The sequence below is a fragment of the Diadema antillarum genome, unplaced genomic scaffold (assembly GCF_040938485.1).
Source record: "Diadema antillarum isolate AM-2024a unplaced genomic scaffold, OU_Dant_1.0 scf00000123, whole genome shotgun sequence".
NCBI lineage: Eukaryota > Metazoa > Echinodermata > Echinoidea > Diadematoida > Diadematidae > Diadema > Diadema antillarum.
In genome coordinates this window covers 1,844,755-1,862,500 of record NW_027271012.1, presented here as the reverse complement: position 1 = coordinate 1,862,500, position 17,746 = coordinate 1,844,755, and the positions used below count along the sequence as shown (strand labels likewise).

Below are 17,746 nucleotides of genomic sequence, written 5' to 3'. Positions count from 1 at the left end.
TTTTCCCCACATATATATATTACGTACCTTATATTCGACTTTGTTATTGCCGTATCTTCATTATAGCATACTGGCCTGGGGGAATTGTTCCAAAATACGCCTGGAGTCTATCTTTAGAATACAAAAGCGAGCTGTAAGGATTATCAATTGTACCAATTATTTAGCACCGACAAGCCCTCTGTTCAAAAGTAATAACCTCCTAAAGATTTTTGATATATATTCTTACTCCCTTGGGATATTTATGTACCAGTTAACTAAAGACGAATTACCTTATGCTTTCACTCCCATGTTTGTAAAAAATAAAGTTATACATTCCTACCCTACAAGACAGGAAAATTCATTTCACTTTTCTCCCGTGAGAACTGCATTTGCTCTTAAAACAATAGTACATACAGGTCCAACATTCTGGAATAGCCTTGACTCCGACATTATTGAATCGTTGTCATTGAACTGTTTTAAACGTAAACTAAAAAAATCCCTTGTGCAGGCTTATATCTAATAATACAACATGCAATTTTATTTGAACTCCCTCTTCTTTATCAGATTCGTTGTTTATCATATGTATTCCATGGTTGCCTTTTGTTTTTTTACTGAGTCATTTATGTCAAGGCTATTCCTGAATTTATGAATCATTATGTATCATGTGCGTTTTTGCGCATTCTTACAGTTACGTAACTGTGTTGCTCGGGTGACAAGGAGTCTTGTTAACGCGTTACAGGTGGCTACTTTGTATTTCGCTATGCTTTCGTATATTCTATTCCTTTCCTTTGCTCTTTTTGCTCTCTTTTCTTTTACGTCCCTTTCCTTCCTTTCATAGTTTTCGTTTCTAGGTTGTTTAAGAAGACCAACACTTTCATATATACAGGGACCTATACATTACAAGCTTTGCTTTTTAGTAGGTCCCCACATTTCATGTTCGTTAAATTGTCTTCTCTTGTATTTTTGTAATTTACGACGCTATGTTCAATCTTATGTTCAATCGATCGTATCATGTTTGATGTTTTGAAATGTGGAACAATAAAATCAAATCAAATCAAATCTGTCTCTCTCTCTCTCTCACGCTCAGTAACATACACACAAAACACCTTCTTTTAAAATCTATCTTCAGATCTTGCGTGAGTGTTAGTTTCTAACAACTAACATCATCTGAATGGAAGTTTTCGATTCTTTTCCTAACATTATAGTTTCATGCATTATCAGACCTATTTCTTTGCTTTACTGTATAACCCCTTTAAAGAAAGGAAAGAAATTACATATTATTTGGACTGAATTACCAGAAGGAAATGGATAAGAAATAGGTACCGGAGTTTAACAAACATCCCCCGCTGGGCTTATTCACGCTCTCTTTGTCTATGGTAGGCAGCCATGCACCTGCACCGGAAGTTCCTGCTTCCTAATCAAATTGGACTTGTGTAAGGTTCCTAGAGAGCTAGAGCAGGTCCCAGAGAAACCCACACCACCTCCATTGCTTGCACTTGTTCCGGCAATTATCAGGCAAGAGTAACCAACGCTCCTACCAGCATGGATCAGGTATTTTGTTTGAAGAGAACAAAGTAGTGATGTCAAATTAAATGATTACCTTATTTATGAGAATGAAAAAGTTTATTACCCACTTTCCAAGAAACTATAAATTTGTCTTCTTGGATTATCCATGTTCATACTTCGCTCATATCTGCATTTAGTTTTCTCTCATTCTTCTTACATGGCGATGCTTTCGCATTCTCTTAATCGTTACAGTCCCCTATTTTACTTAAAGACTGTAATTTTGTGTGTATGTTTGCCTAATCTTCCCATTCCATCATATTGGCTACATCACCACATTAAGTTTATTAGTCATATTTTCACATTTTACACTCCCTCCTATCCTTTCCTACTTTGATACCCTCTGATTCCTATGTTTTCGAATAATATTTTGCCCTTTTTTTAACGACACGATTAAATCTTTTATTACCTGTCGCGACAGTTGTGGCAGGGCGGTGTCTTCCGTCAGACTGTCTGTAACAATATTGCGAGCACACAACAGTCTGGCATTTCACTTTTGAAGAGCGCCCTCATATGGTAGCTGTTTGGACACAGAAAAGAGCGGGATTGCATTCTCGTTGTCTGCCAGGACTGTCTCACACAGCAGCCGCCAATATTTCTTAATGGACACAAATCATTTTAAAGAAATGAATAAAAAACAAAAAAGAAAAAATCAATGTCTTTCTTATTTTTATGCAGATGAACTAATTTCACTCCAGCCCTGAAATTTGCAAAGAGAAGCCGCTCAAACTCTACTCAAGGGTCCCCAACGTGGAAATATTACACGTTTTATGAAAAAAGAAAAACAAAACAAACAAATGTACTAATCCCTTACAACTGAAAGAGACCTCGCCCAGGCTCCAAGTGAGGTGCATTCCATAATCATGGGATTCACCCTGATTAACCACACCTAATCAGAATTGGCGATTGCTTTTACAGGCCCGTAGCCAGGATTTTTCAAGGGGGGGGGGGGGTGCGGTCACTAAAAAAACGGACCTTCAGTACCAATACCAATGATGACACACACACACGCACACGCACACACACACACTATATATATATATATATATATATATATATATATATATATATATTCTTTGGACGACCGAACTACAAAAGTTGTATAAGAATTTGCGCGCGAAGCGCGCCGCAAATTGTGAATTTTTACTGTTTTAATGACGTTTTAAAGTCTCGAGGAAATTTGTATTTTTGTCTGTTGCATGCAATCGCGTTACGGTATTTCATCTAGGAAATAGTAAAAACTCATTTTGCCAGGAAGTTGCAAAGTTTAATTGTGTTCGAGACTCTGCGCGCGTAGCGCGCCGCAAAATTGAGAATAGTGATTTTCCTGGTGTTGTTTTAACTTTTATTTTTTCTATTGTATACCCGCGTTAGCAGGCCTGAAGCCAGGATTTTTAAAGGAAGGGGGGATTGCGTTAATTAACAAAACGGTCCTTTGATACTGTCCCGGGAGGGGTAGCGACAATTAAAAGGTGGACACCATGCTCATACATGGACTTTCAAAATGACCCGTAAACGAGTAATGATCATATGATTTTTTCGGGCCTTAAAAACAAGTATTCTTTAAATGTTTCCTGCACCCTAAAGAAGTACTTCATCATGATTGAACAATATACCATTTTCCCAAATTTCGGCCTTTTTGATACCCTTTGATTATATACGCTCGTACATCACACTTTCCATCTAATCCGTGAGAAAAAACGACCCCTATTACGCGTTTTCTTTAGCGAGTATCGTCACGGTGTCCACCTTTCAGTTGGAGTTTTCCATCCCATTGGATGCTGTTTGGAAGATGAAACATTCACTTTACTATACAGTATATCAGCCGTTGGTATGCGAGTTTGTCAAAAACGAAAATAAATAAGAACATTTTTAAAACAAAATGAATTGTAAATGTGAACCATTTATATTTTGCCTCCTTGTGGTAGGATATTTCCAGCATTTCAGAACTTTCAAATAATCATTTTAGATTTAATGATATTAAAGGTAGTAGATCCGATTCGCAAACATCTCCAATATCAGTCAAATGTCATATTAACCATCATGCTATGAAGGTTTTCTTTGTGAAATTTGGAGGTCAGTGAAATTCAAAAATTAAACATCCGTTAGCCATTGGAAGATGTTGAGTGCAAATTCAGACCTCAGGCTTAGTGCTCAGATGTTTTCCTATTTGATTTGATCTGTCTTACTGTGCACACTAAGATACATACTGGAATGGTTATTTCTTATTTATTAAATTATAGTAGCATATTTGGTTACTAGCAGTCTCTATGCATTTTCGAATTTGGGCTGCAAAGAGATCCACTACCTTTAAAGGACAAGTTCACCTTCATAAACATAAGGATTGAGAGAATGCAACAATATTAGTAGAACACATCAGTGAAAGTTTGAGGAAAATTGGACAATCGATGCAAAAGTTATGAATTTTTAATTTTTTTTGTGTTGGAACCGCTGGATGAGGAGACTACTACAGCTTGTGAGTCATATGCGTACAACAGTATAAAGAAAATGTAAAGAAAATTCAACATATTTTCACTTTTTTCGCATAATAAAAGCGCACTTGACTTGCCTCTTTCTAAAGGCAGGGGGAATAATATTACCCATAATATTTGTCGGTAACGGGTCGGGGGAATGTGTACTTTTTTCAAAAGATGAAATTTTGTGAAATTCTCTTTATATTTTCCTTATATTGTTGTACGCGTGTGACATCTAAGTTATTCACACACTGCAGTAGTCTTCTCATCCAGCGGTTACTGCACAAAAACTTCAGAAATTCATAACTTTTGAACGGATTGTCCGATTTTCCTCAAACTTTCAATGAGGGCTAGAAAGGGCTAGAAAAAGCAGCTATTATAATTCGTTAGGCATGCATAATGGCCCAATGAGTGTTACAAGAGAACTGGAGTATAGACAGGCCTTTCATTTTGTTTTGTCTCTCCTGATCGTTCGTAAGAAATGCTAATTCATGACCACCTTTTCACAATTTGATTGGAGCATGCATTCATAATGGAAAATAGTTGACATAATAATCTATCCCCAGGCATTATCATGCCAACATGTACTTATATATACATGTACTATATCTTTGTGAGACGTAGATATAAAATGTCTCAGGTTTTCGATTATAGTAGTTTCGAGGAAATTTCTTTAATTTTTATCATATATGTAAACTTGAGGCTATTAGATTTTCATCCACTTACCTCTGTTCCTGTGAAAAAATGCAAGTGTCAACCTCAATGTCATCCACGAATCGCACGTACTCGGGCGGCCAGTGGAAAAAAAAACACCGGTCACACGCGCCAAGGGCCATGGCATGCAGTGCCAATATAATAATAGCTCGCACAAATTGATACATATAACATTTGTGTTTGTGTGCATGGGGACGATCCGATGGTTCATACAACAAAAGGGTTTCGTACAATTATTTTTAACATTGTTAAACGTACTCTTCCACATTTACGTAGCATATAATGTGTCTTTATATTTATTTGGATTGTTATCTTGAGAATTGCTAAAAACCGTTATTATGAAAAAGTGGACCTTTCAGAATTTGGGGGGGGGGGGTGCGTACGCACCCGACGCACCCCCCCCCCCCCCCCCCCCCCCCCCGGCTACGGGCCTGCTTTTATGTTATGATTTCTGAAAGAATTGTTTTTTCGTTCTATTGTTGGGCTTTTAAAGGTAATCGCTGGTCTATTCTATTCGCATGATTACTTTCATGTCCAGAACCGGTACCTATTTGATCGCGACGATTTTACGTTTACCGTGATTCTAGGTCGGATGACGTCATGACTATTGAACAGGTTTCAGACTTGGTGGACAAGACAAGTGGACTACAACCAGTCGGCATCTCCACATAAAGGGAAAGGCGTCTTCGTTCAGTCCACATTAGCCCTCTTTGTTTGGCAGGTCCTTGTTGAAATGAACCTGATTATCACTAAAGGGACTTTCGCTAAAATGTGCCAAGAATTGACCCCCCCCCCCCCCCCCCCACACACACACACATGTAACTCCGCTCCTTTCGTAATTCAACACCGGAAACAACACAATCTATCACATCCGTCTCCCTCTGGCCACCTTTCTCTGTCTGATTTTTTTTTTCTTTTTATTGAAAAAAAAAATAACGTCAGACGTTGTATGTCGACCATGCTGCACACAGAGTAACATCATACTACAATTTCATTTTGTTTCGCCTTTTAACCAGATGATTATAATATTATGCACATGAAATTGACATTTTGAAAATTACTTCAACAGTTAACAGAGAAGCGTGTATACACAGTCAAAATGATCTCATTTGGTGAACGTTCCAGAATATAACATGCAATAATCATAATCTATCAATTACCATGGCAACAAATAAAGAAAGAATCAATCAGTTCAATGCGTATTCATGTAACTTTACAATAATACATTCTCTTTAAAGGACTAAGACACCTTAACGACGGTAGTGATCAATGTCCGTGAAGTGTGATTTTCATTAGTGCTGTCACCACTCATGCATTGGATCCCGTCATCATCTTTGGCGAAACTTTTTTTCCCATACCCACTCTTAACACCAAATGATAAGGGATCCTGGTTTAAAGGGACTGTACAGTACTGGTTGAGGTGGGGATTCATGTTTTGAACATTCTTAAGTGAGATAATGAGAAACTTCTTATGAAATATGAAAGAGCATGTAATTTTAAGAAGGATTCAACGTTTATTTGATGAAAATTGGTTTTCAAATGGCTGATATATCCCAAAAAGTGATAATAATAAAAGGCGACATGCCACAACTTTATTAGGATCTCTTTGTTTCACCTTGTTTTTGGATATCTCAGCCATTTCAAAACCGATTTTCATCAAATAAACTTTTGATACCCCTTAGAATTGCATGCTCTTTGACATCTCATAGAGTGGTTTCTGAATATCACGCAAAATGTTAAAAGCTAAATCCTCACCTCGACCAGAACTGTACACACCCTTTAATTCAGATGAAGGATTCAGATTTTAACTTATCACTTGTAAAATAACTTATCACTTATAAAATAATAAAGAGCATACAGTTCTAAGACGAAATCAAAGCTTACTTGATGAGCATCGGTTTTAAAATGGTTGAGCTACGCCATCGAAAATCAAAGAATAACATGTGGTCATAATAAAAGATGGGTCCCATTTGTTACTAGTACCGTTTTGTTTCTGGATATATCAGCCATTTCGAAAACAATTTTAATCATAAAAATTATAAACTTTGAATTCCTCTTGAATTGTGTGCTTTTCCGTAATTTGGTGAGAGGTTTCTCATTATCTAAAAAAAAAAAATCGAACCTGAAGCCCTATATCAACCAAACCGATATCATCCCCTTAAACATCTTGTTCACGGATGTCCACAGTGAGCTGCATTACAAAACTGGGCATCAAGTTATACCCTTTGCTATATCGATTAATCTCTGTCATGATAATGCACGGCCACCTGTTTACCACTGTGTATTTTAATAGTCAGTAGTGGTGCTGTAAAACAATAAGGATGACGGTGACGGAAGCCGGAAAAAAAAAAGAAAAATAGAGAAACAGAGAAAAATAAGGAAATAGGATTATCAGGGCAATCCTTATCACATGCTCTCTCACTTCTGGCATTCTAACTTTTTTACCCGGAAATAGTCTGCTCAACCCCAGTCGATTACATCTTCCGTTTCATTTCCGACTATCACATTCTGACTGTGTTTCTCTCTTCCAGGACCCCGCCCCCCCTTTTTTTTTTTGGGGGGGGGGGGGGGTGGTTTTTGTTTTTACATTGGCTGTCTAGTGATAGGTCGTCTCATGCGCGGAGCAGATCTCACAATAGCAAAAAACATCACCATGTGTGGTCCTTTACTATTTCTTCTATACACAGCCCCTCTGTCTTCAGTAATCAACTCTCATAACGATATTTTACATGTTATGTATGCCGACGATACTCAAATCTACATAATCATACAACCAAATACCCAAGTCGAAGCACTCCGCAAACTTAGTAGATGCGTTGATGATATCAAGCAATGGTCTCACGATAATTATTTGAAATTGAATTGTGTTAAATCGGAATTTTTATATGTTCATTCTCAGTTCAGGCGGGGTAGCTCTCTAACAGAATTTTCCCTTGAAGGTAGTACTATCCCCATCTCTCAGTCCGTCAGAGATCTCGGAGTTATTGTAGATAAGCATCTGAACTTTCAACAACATATTAAGAATTCATGTCGTTCTGCTGCTTGGGGTATTTGTAAAATTGGTAAGATACGTAAATTATTGGATCAGTCTTCCACGGAACGTCTCATTCATGCATTTGTTTCCTCTCACCTTGACTACTGCAATTCCCTTCTTGTTGGTCTCCCTGCTTCAAGTACTGCACCACTTCAAAGAATTCAAAATACAGCTGCTAGGCTTGTGACCCTTACAAAAAGATCTGACCACATTACTTCAGTTCTCCAATCCCTCCACTGGCTCCCCATCCATCAACGTATCACTTTTAAAATCCTCCTTATTGTTTACAAGATATGTAATAATCTTGCCCCATCTTATCTTAAAGATTTAATTTCCTTCCGCTCCTCCACTTCAACCCGTTCTCTTCGTTCTTCCTCCGCTCTCCAATTATCACATGGTCCCCGCACCTGTACACGTTATGGTGATAGGGCCTTTTCAGTTATTTCCCCACTTCTTTGGAATGAACTCCCTTTTATATTCGTAACGCTGAAATGTTGATAGGTTTAAGTCATTGTTGAAAACTCATCTGTTTACACAACCTTAATTTTGCTGTTGTTGTTGTTGCTGTTGTTATCATAATGTGTACATAATGCTGTATTTTGTTTTTACGTTATATATATTATTTTTTCCCCCGATTCGATGCGCTTAGAAACATCAGTATTAAGCGCTATATAAATGTTATTCATTATCATTATCATTAACAACAAATAACAACTGGGTAACATAGCACTATTGATGACAGCCATATTCTATCCCCTATTTCAAGAAAACGCAGATCAAGATGGGCAGATAAAGAAATGGATAGAAAGGGGGTAGTAAACAAAAAAAAAATCGACTGAGGCTCCATCGTTATTCTTTCATCTTTACACTTTACGTGCACGGTTTTTTTAACGTGCGACAAAGATGGCGCTATAACAGAATAAACGTTGTCTGCCTGCGTGTTTGTACGTGCATGTAGTTGTTTTTTTAATGAGATGGAGGTAATAATTATATAAGATAAAAGACCATCTAGCAACTCAACAAGGACACAATACCATACCGTTCCTCATACATATTATATCGATCATCTATTTAAAGTTATATGTTGAATTCATGTTTCCTATATACAGTAATATCAATCATATAATCTACTTATAAAAAGCAGACAAACAAACAATCGAACAAACAGACACGTCCGGATTCACGTTTGTTGACAAAAATATCAACGAGTAGGATACTCTAATTGGAAGCATCAGCGACATCCTGCTTCATGTATTGGGCAGAAGTGCCTTCATAACTTTGCTGCGGATATGAACATGATTATAATCGTGTAGTAATGTTTTATTCGTGTACTATGCCACGTGATTACTTACAGCATTATTGTAATCACTGCTGGATGAGAAGACTACTACAGTGTATTATACATAAAACCATATTATAAGGAAATCATAAAGAGAATTTCACAAAATTTCATTTTTTTGAAAAAAAAGGTGCACATTTCCACGACTTGTTACTGATGTTTGTATAGGGTAATGTTATTTTCCCTGCTTTCTGAAAGAGGCAAGTCATGAGTTCATTTACTATGCGAGAAAAGTGAAATACGTGATAAAAATACATAAAATACTATACATGTTCCATCGCAAGTCGTAGTCTTCTCATCCAGCAGGGACTGAACAAAAACTTCAAAGATTCATAACTTTTGAATGGATGGGATGGTTTTCCTTTAAACTCTTACTGTTGTGTTCTTGCTGCATTCACTCGATGTCTACTACATGTCTATGAAGGTGGACTTGTCCTCAAACGTCTTCTTTCTCTTGATTTCTGTTGCATGTTTACTAAAGAACATCAAGAAGCTACAACAGTGCTTTAAGCTCTGCCAGAGCTACTGTTGCTGTTGTTGTTGTTGTTTCATGATCATATTGTCATATCTATCATGATCTTGGTAAGAACTTAAAGGCATAATTTACCATTTGCAGATAAAACAAAAACCAGTACACCCTATATGCTTCAAAATAGTTCTAAAATACGAGATAGGGCTAGAAACAACCAATGTAAAAATTTGAACCAGTATAATCGACGTGAATTTAACAACACAAAATGTGAACAATATCAATAATAAGCATGCTTCCAGACTAAACCTTCTACAGTTATTGTTTAATGAAAAAATAGTGATATCTCCTTATATTATAGGCTTTATTGAAAAAAAAAATATATGGTAGATATTTCTTGATACGACTGACCTACACATATGCAGCAAAAGTGATATCGTGATTTTTGTTTTTAATCACTGCTCCAGAAGGTAAACTGGACCTTTAAGGAAACATCAGGCAGCGTAGTTTTATTCAATGAACCGATGATTAATCCAAAAATAGTAGACAGGTTTTCTTTCGCTCAATTGCACCAACTATCAATAGGTTTCTACAGAATCTAGAAAAAAAAATCAAAGCTATCTGTCTGACATCGGAGGAAACGAAAGGGAAAGCAGACATGACTGATTTCCTGGCAAAATAAAAGACTCGCCGTGGTTTTCAAATCCTTCGCATTCTGAATCATTTTTTGTACCTACGTGCTTGTGAGGTAGGTGAGAGCCTCATTGAGTCTCTAGGATAACATTGTCAAAAGACATGGCAAACAAAAGACAAGACATGGCAAAACTTATCTTTATAGTGAGCATTGAATGGGAAAAACGTGAAAGTCTGTACGGTTTTTTTTTTCTTCTTCGAATCAAAGTTAACCTAAACAAACATGTTGTAGTTCATTCTGACAGTCTGTTTACAGTGGCTCGTTTCCATGGCAACAAGGCGCCGGATGGGGTTTCACCTAAGACTTTCCGCGTGGGCTTCAGTTCGAGGCCAGACAATTCTTGTCTCGTGTCCACAGATCCGAGTAGCCGCTTCTAGGTGTGATTGCACACCTTATTTCGGGAATCTGTCACAAACTTCAGCTGCTTGGAAGTTTTTTGAACCGGAACTTCGTCAATTCGGAAAAAAAAAATCCGGTCTTCTTCTTCAGTGAACATCCACGGTCAACGACTTTTCTTATTTTGTTAGATGCGAGATGTAGTCCAGAAGCTCAGTCTACAGAGTTTAGAGTGAGTGAGAGGGATAGAGTGGGGATCACTGAACCCTTTAAGTTTAAACGGCGCTAGAGAGGTGTAATTTTGCTGGGAATGTGTCACATGTAGTTGTTGGCGCGGTTGACTGTCGAGTTGTTTGGCGGGCATCATCAGTCTCCAAGAATGGCTCCTTGCTTTAACAACGTGCTGATTGCGAGGCTAAATATCGTATTCGTGACTGCGCTGCTCGCAGACCACATTGTGGCCAGACTGCTGCCTCTCCAGCCGGCAGCTTGAGTTCGTCATCCCAGGTGGGGACGGACTCTTTCGAGCCCGACGATGGGTCTGACACCGAGACATGGGCGCGAACGAATGAAGGGAACCAAATGGAGATGACAATGCATCGGACAATGAGTGACTGCTCTTGCGAGATCGTCCGCAAGGCGATGAGCGATATCCGTGAGACGAGAAACGCTTGCATCGACGTCGCGGGCTTCTTCGACAACCAAGACTCGAAGGTCCAGACTCTTGAGATGGCCGTCGAAGGACTGGCAAGTATGATCGAACAGATGCAGGGAGGCGGGTCACATCTGTACGAGAGCTTTTACGAACAGACCACCACCAATGCACGTAAGTCACCTGACACAAAAGAAATGTAGATAGCTTGCAAACGCCTTAAAGGGACTGTACAGTGCTGGTTGAGGTGAAGATTCAGCCTGTAACGTTTTGTGAGATATTTACAAACAATTCTATGAAATGTTAAAGAGCATACAATTCTGAGAGGAATCAAAGGTTTATTTGATGAAAATCAGTTTTGAAATGACTGAGATATCCCAGAACAAAGTAAAGCAACGAGATAGTCTACTTATAAAAGTCGTGGCATGCATGGGTGTATGCAGGGGGGGGGGGGGGGGGGTCGGGAGGGTCGTACGAACACCCCCCATAAAAGTTTTCAAAAGGTCCACTTTTTGTAAAAGACATTTCTATTTTTTGAGGGCTTTTTACCCTATATACAACAGGGGAAAAAAGTGACCAGGTGGTGTTCCAGCAAATTGTCAAAAACATCGTAAATTTCGTAACTTAGTTTAATATGCCATACCTTATGTCTACTGAGCCGCACTGCCATGCCGAAAAAGTCACTTTTGTATGCACCAAATGGCCCCATTTTAAGATATAAAATTCAAAAAAACCCTACCGTGGGAGCGGGGACACCCCCCTCCCACACCTCCCCCCCCCCCGCTCGGTCGCTCCGCTCCCTCGCAAAGGTAAAGGTCCAAAAATTTTGATTACGAACCCCCCCCCCCCCCCCCCCACCCCCCGAAAAAGTCCTGGATACACCCCTGGCATGTTACTTTTCTTAGGAACGCTTTTTTTTTTTTTTTTTTTTTTGGATATCTCAACCATTTCAGGACCAGTTTTCATCCAATAAACTTCGAATACTTCCTGGAATTACACGCTCTTTCATATTTTATAAGAGTTTTTCTCATTGTCTCACAAAAAAAAAATGTTATGAACCTTACGCTAGGTCTCGATCAAACTATACGATCTCTTGAAACTAGAATCCGAGATCTCAATTTGACCCCAAAAAATAAAACGGATTAGGGTGTCTGTCTTTGTGTTGAGGAGTTGGAGGCGGTGAATATTTTAATGTCTTTCTCGCACACCATTGCACAACGCTGTGAGACATATCTGTCATACAGGAAAAGCTTAATAGAGTGAAGGTGAACAGAAGCAGACATAGAAACGCTTTACGGACATGACAGCGTTGTAACGATTATCTTAACGTTGATGCTTTAATTTTACATGGAGAGTGACAGGAGATATATGGCAGTAGAATATAATTGTGAGGCCAGATAATATTTAGAATGATATGACGATTTTTTACATGTCACAACATCAATAGTGAGATACGTTATCAGCATTGGACAAAACATGGAAGAAAATAAAACAAAAACATTCTTTTCATATCATTGCTAATCTACAGCATTTTAATCTTTTATTCTACGTTTCCATGTCGCCTTGGATGTACAAACCTGACGCGCGCACAATTTTGTTGTATAGATGACTTTTTTTAATGGTTTATCGTTTTATGATAATTCTTCTGTCCCACAATCGATCATTACAATTCCTGGTTTGTGACATAAACCGAACGAATAGAATAGAAATACTGCCTTTGGATCTGTGGTTGAGATGCGTAGGAGGCGAGACTTTTGTATAACGTGCTTATCAGATGTAGAGTGTGGGAAGATTGCAAAGTGACGGAGAATTATTTACGGAATGGAAACTGCGAAATGAGAATGAGTAAGAATGATCCAAAGATAAAATTCTCGAAAAGCATTTATAAAGAAGACATTTCCACTTTCATGCCAAATCTCATGAACCAACCAATCCATAACTGTCATTTCTTAGGAGCTGCTGAAAATCAAACTTTATTGAAAGGGAGAATGGAAAACTTAAATGAAAATTTTAATGTCCAGTCATTCTCATTGTTGTGACGTCTATCTATTTGATTTGATTTAATTTAATTTGATTTATTGGTTTCTGTATCATCATTGTACATACACATTCATGTATAAACATAAATATAAGCTGTTCACAGAGTATTTTCTTCTTTATTGTCTTTGCGCAATGTACAGCAAAACATACAAGAAAACATACAACAATGAATAATACAGAGGGGCTACAGCATAAGCGTGGCTTGATCTGCGTGCAGCCCACGTACATAACATAATGTTATAATATACATCGGAAGGAGAATAGGAGGGAGGGATGACTTGCATAGAGGTAGGATAGTTGAAAGGAGACAGGGAAAAGAGAGGTCTGTCTGCTTTCACTAAAGGGTTATACAAAGTAAAATCACCTATATCAATGATTAGCAAGGCGTGACAAAATATTTTCTCACCGAGGTACAGGTGAACAGTTGATGCAGGTCATGGTCGGTTACATTTAGTACGTGATGTTTCATTATGTCATTTTCGCTGTGCAAACAGTGAACAATTCAGTGATTATTCCCTAGGTGCCAAACGCTTATATTTTGTTTAGTTGAGCTTTTATTTCATTCAAATGGAGTAATTAAAAGAAAAATGACAGGAATTATAATCGCTGGTATAAGCAATTTTGTAAATAATTATTTCGTTCATCTCTTTTCTCATACCTCTCTTCATAGATATTCATATCTGCTTTTCTCTGCGCCATAAGCGTTTATTCATTAAGTTTATGGTAACAAATCTTTATATTTTCATCATATACATGTATGTTGTTGTTTTTATCATCATTATAAGAAGACTATACATTTTGACATTTACATTAGACTTTTCATCAATCATGTCGATCATTAAAATCAAAATCATTAAAACCTAAAACCCCTTCTCTCCCGTGTTTTCCTCTTTTTTTTTTTTGCAACGTTAATGAAATCTTAATCCATTAAAGCAAATAGGAATGGATCGCGTGCTGCTTGTATTTCCTAAATTAATGGTAATCTCGAAATTAGTGGCTATTGTAAACATTAACCTTGTCCTAATTGTCAAGTTCGAAAAACTAACATCAAATTACAAACACAGCAAAAGAACATGATGTCTTCAATAGGCAATCTACTCACTAATTGCATTTTAATTGGATTACATTGAATTCGGTTTCCCTTAATAACATTCATACGAAATACAATCAACGCGAAAACTTGGTAACAACGAATGCTAAACTTATTGCAATATCAGAAGCGCATTGCAAGTATAAACGCCATACGAGTATACTAATTTATCGTCATCTTCCGCCTCATGTTCGTTTTTCAACAGCAAAATCAACGACCACCGTGCAATCGACATCCACTTCCGGGCCACAAAGCGATCCGGAAGAGATCCAGTATTCTTCATCCATCAACAGTGAGTCGGCAGACAACCCTGGCTCCCGTTTTCTGAACGTCGAGGTCCCTCCGTCTTTGCAGGGTATCCACTTCGTGATGATGGACCCGCCCGACGTTCTTCCGAGAGACTGTCTGGAGGTGCAGCAAAACGTTGCCAACGTTACCGGGGTCTATACCATTCTGCCCGACGGGTGTGGGCAGCCCTTTCAGGTCTACTGCGATATGGAAGCTGATGGAGGCGGTTGGACAGTAAGGTCCTCCCTACCTTTTTTTCCACCTTATATTATGTTTTATTGTTTTTACGCCTTAAGAAAAAAAAAGTTCAACATTGCACCTTTACGGGTGCAATTTTGCACCTTTAAATCATTGCATTTCATCCGTTTGGACTTCGACGCACACAATAGACACTTCCTTTTAAGACCGAAAAATTAACTTTTAATGATGTTAGATGTTCATCAGCAGGTAGCAGTGTGTCTACCTCGTGGAGTCTTCAAACAAATTGTCGGGAGAAATCGGATAACACAACTTAAATATTCATGTACACTTGACACAGCAGAGCTAATGGTTAATGACATAACGTCAGAATACATAATACTCAGGATCCATAGCGCTATTGCATGATATACTAAATTGAGTGGGACAAAACTCAACAATTTTTGACGGTGATATCAACTCTTTGTTTTTTGAATTCTGTCCAGGATCGAACACAATTTCTTTTTCAAAGGATGAAAAGAATATCTATTTTGTGGTCATGTGACAAACCCACAGTCATTTTAGTATGGTCATGTTCGACCGTCGCAGGAAGTGTAGCCTAGAAACGCTTGCTGGCATTCAGAAGTTTTAGCAGGTTAAAGATTACTCATTATCTGAAACTGCTAAAATTGCTTTTTTTTCCCCCTCGTTCTAGAAGTCCGTCTGCAATAACAGGCGTTGTGCGAGTATCCAATAATTACCTCTTCTGCTTCTGTACTCTAAGTCCCTTTAGTCCTCGATTTTGGCAGCAGACGAGTGGGCAGATGTGATATGGTCTGCCAACATGTCACATGTCATTGAGTCTCCGTGCGCACAGACATCTTAAAGCCACTGTTTACCATTGGGAACGGTAATAAACAAATATTCAAGTTATCACATTTGATGCATATTTTATGTATAGTTCAGTTGTTTCACAAAACATCCTACCACATACAAATTTGTCAATAAAGCCGTAAATACATACTAAGGAGATATCCTTGATTTTCTCAATAGACCATAATTGTAGGCTGTTTATTCTAGAAACGTTTATAATAAAAGTATCGTTCACATTTTGTATATTAAACAATAACGTGGATCATCATTGTTAGCATTTTTACGTTGGTTGCTTCTATCCCGAACTCACATTTTAGGGCTACTGTATTTTAAAGCACTAACACTATTTTTTTTTTTCATCTGCAAGTGATAATTAGTGACTTTAATAATGTCAGTATCTGTCCCTGACGTCACAGGTGTTTCAGCGCCGTCAGGACGGGAGCGTCGACTTCGAGCAAAACTGGGGCGCGTACCGCCGCGGCTTCGGCCACCTCCTGTCCGAGTTCTGGATGGGGCTGGACAAGATGAGCCGCCTGACCGCCCAAGACGACTACGAGCTGCGGATCGACGTCATGGACTTCAACGGGACGTGGGGCGTGGCGGAATACGAGACGGTCCGCATCAGTGACTACTGGGGGAACTTTCGCCTGAACATCGGCGAATTCAAGGCAAACGGCACGGCAGGTGGGTGTGGTCAAATCCCTCATAGTTTTCTCTCATGAGATTCTGGTAACCTTTAATACCTTGCACTCATCCTTGCGAGTGAAACCAATGCATCTGAGTTTGTTTGTGCGATACGTTTGTGCTTTGCTGATTTAACGAGGAAATAAATTATGATTGGGTCCGGTCGACCTCGTTATATCGAGGATAAAGGACACATAAGAACGTAACAACCTTTGCTTGCATTAATTAAACTTATTGAGGAAATGGAGATGATGGGTAAAAGATAACCTGATAGCAGAATATTATGATCACAGTTTTAAACATAACTCCGTGAGTTTTTTTACAAACTTTTAACAAACATTTTGTTATTATCATTTTAGTAGAGATGTGCTGAAATAATAAACTATAGTTCCTTTTACTAAAAAAAAAAAAAAAAAGTTTTCCGTGTTCAGTGTATCAAGTGTATCAACACCTTAAGAATATGCTCGAAGAAAATTTCAGATGTAGTCAGTATCTTCTGATACAGTGAGCTTCGAAGTTTACAATAAAGAAGTCTTATCATTGATGTTGTTGGAATTGGGGCGAGGTGGGACTGACCAGGTCACACGTAATCGGGTATGTCGAGGTGAAAAAGGATTATTACATGCAATTTTTGTATGTGTGTGTGACTGGAGAATGCTTGACTGCATGTGAGAAAAAAAGGAAATCTAATACCTTTTACCTTTTAAAGTAATGAGATTAAGTCCTTTCTTCATATAATGAATAAGAATTATCATACATACACACACACAGGTGATTCCCTGAGTTACCACCAGAGCATGCCCTTCACTACGTACGACCGCGACAATGACCTGGCCAAAGCTAACTGCGGCGAAGTGTATCCAGGAGGCTGGTGGTATAACAGCTGTCTCTACAGCAACCTTAACGGGAGATACCTCGGTCCGGACAACGAGGAGTTTGCGCGGGGCGTCACGTGGTACGAATTCGGTGGCTTCTACCGGTCACTGAAGTTTTCAGAAATCAAAGTCAGACCTCGGTAAAAAAAAAAAAAAAGAAGAGGAAGAGAATGAAAGTGAGAGAGAAAAAAAGACAGACAGAGAGGGAGAGATAGAGAAAGAGAGAGAGATAGAGATAGATAGATAGATAGATAGAGAGAGAGAGAGAGATAGAGAGAGAGATAGAGATAGATGGATAGATAGATAGATAGAGAGAGAGACAGAGAGAGAGATATAGAGATAGATAGATAGAAAGATAGATAGATAGAGAGAGAGAGAGAGAGAGATAAAGCAATGAAAGAGCAACATCTGGAAGCACTTGATAAGAGTGCGTGCAAGGAAAGTTTTAAAGTTTTAAAAGAAAGA

The 17,746-nt window shown here is 38.4% G+C and overlaps 1 protein-coding gene across 1 annotated transcript; it reads left to right on the top strand.

The window, feature by feature from the left end:
* The first annotated feature begins 11,067 nt into the window (after positions 1 to 11,067).
* On the top strand, positions 11,068 to 17,425 carry LOC139720206 (ficolin-2-like). The gene is made up of 4 exons (XM_071631567.1): positions 11,068 to 11,428; positions 14,590 to 14,906; positions 16,139 to 16,406; positions 17,178 to 17,425. Exons 1-4 carry the CDS (start codon positions 11,185 to 11,187, stop codon positions 17,423 to 17,425), a joined length of 1,077 nt encoding a protein of 358 aa, XP_071487668.1. The 5' UTR covers positions 11,068 to 11,184.
* Positions 17,426 to 17,746: the final 321 nt, after the last annotated feature.

Excerpts from the sequence above, each read along its gene's own strand:
- LOC139720206 (XM_071631567.1), top strand. The coding sequence starts at position 11,185 with ATGGAGATGACAATGCATCGGACAATGAGTGACTGCTCTTGCGAGATC. Across the intron at positions 11,429-14,589 it reads ACAGACCACCACCAATGCAC|CAAAATCAACGACCACCGTG; the intron begins GTAAGTCACCTG and ends GTTTTTCAACAG. Across the intron at positions 14,907-16,138 it reads CTGATGGAGGCGGTTGGACA|GTGTTTCAGCGCCGTCAGGA; the intron begins GTAAGGTCCTCC and ends CTGACGTCACAG.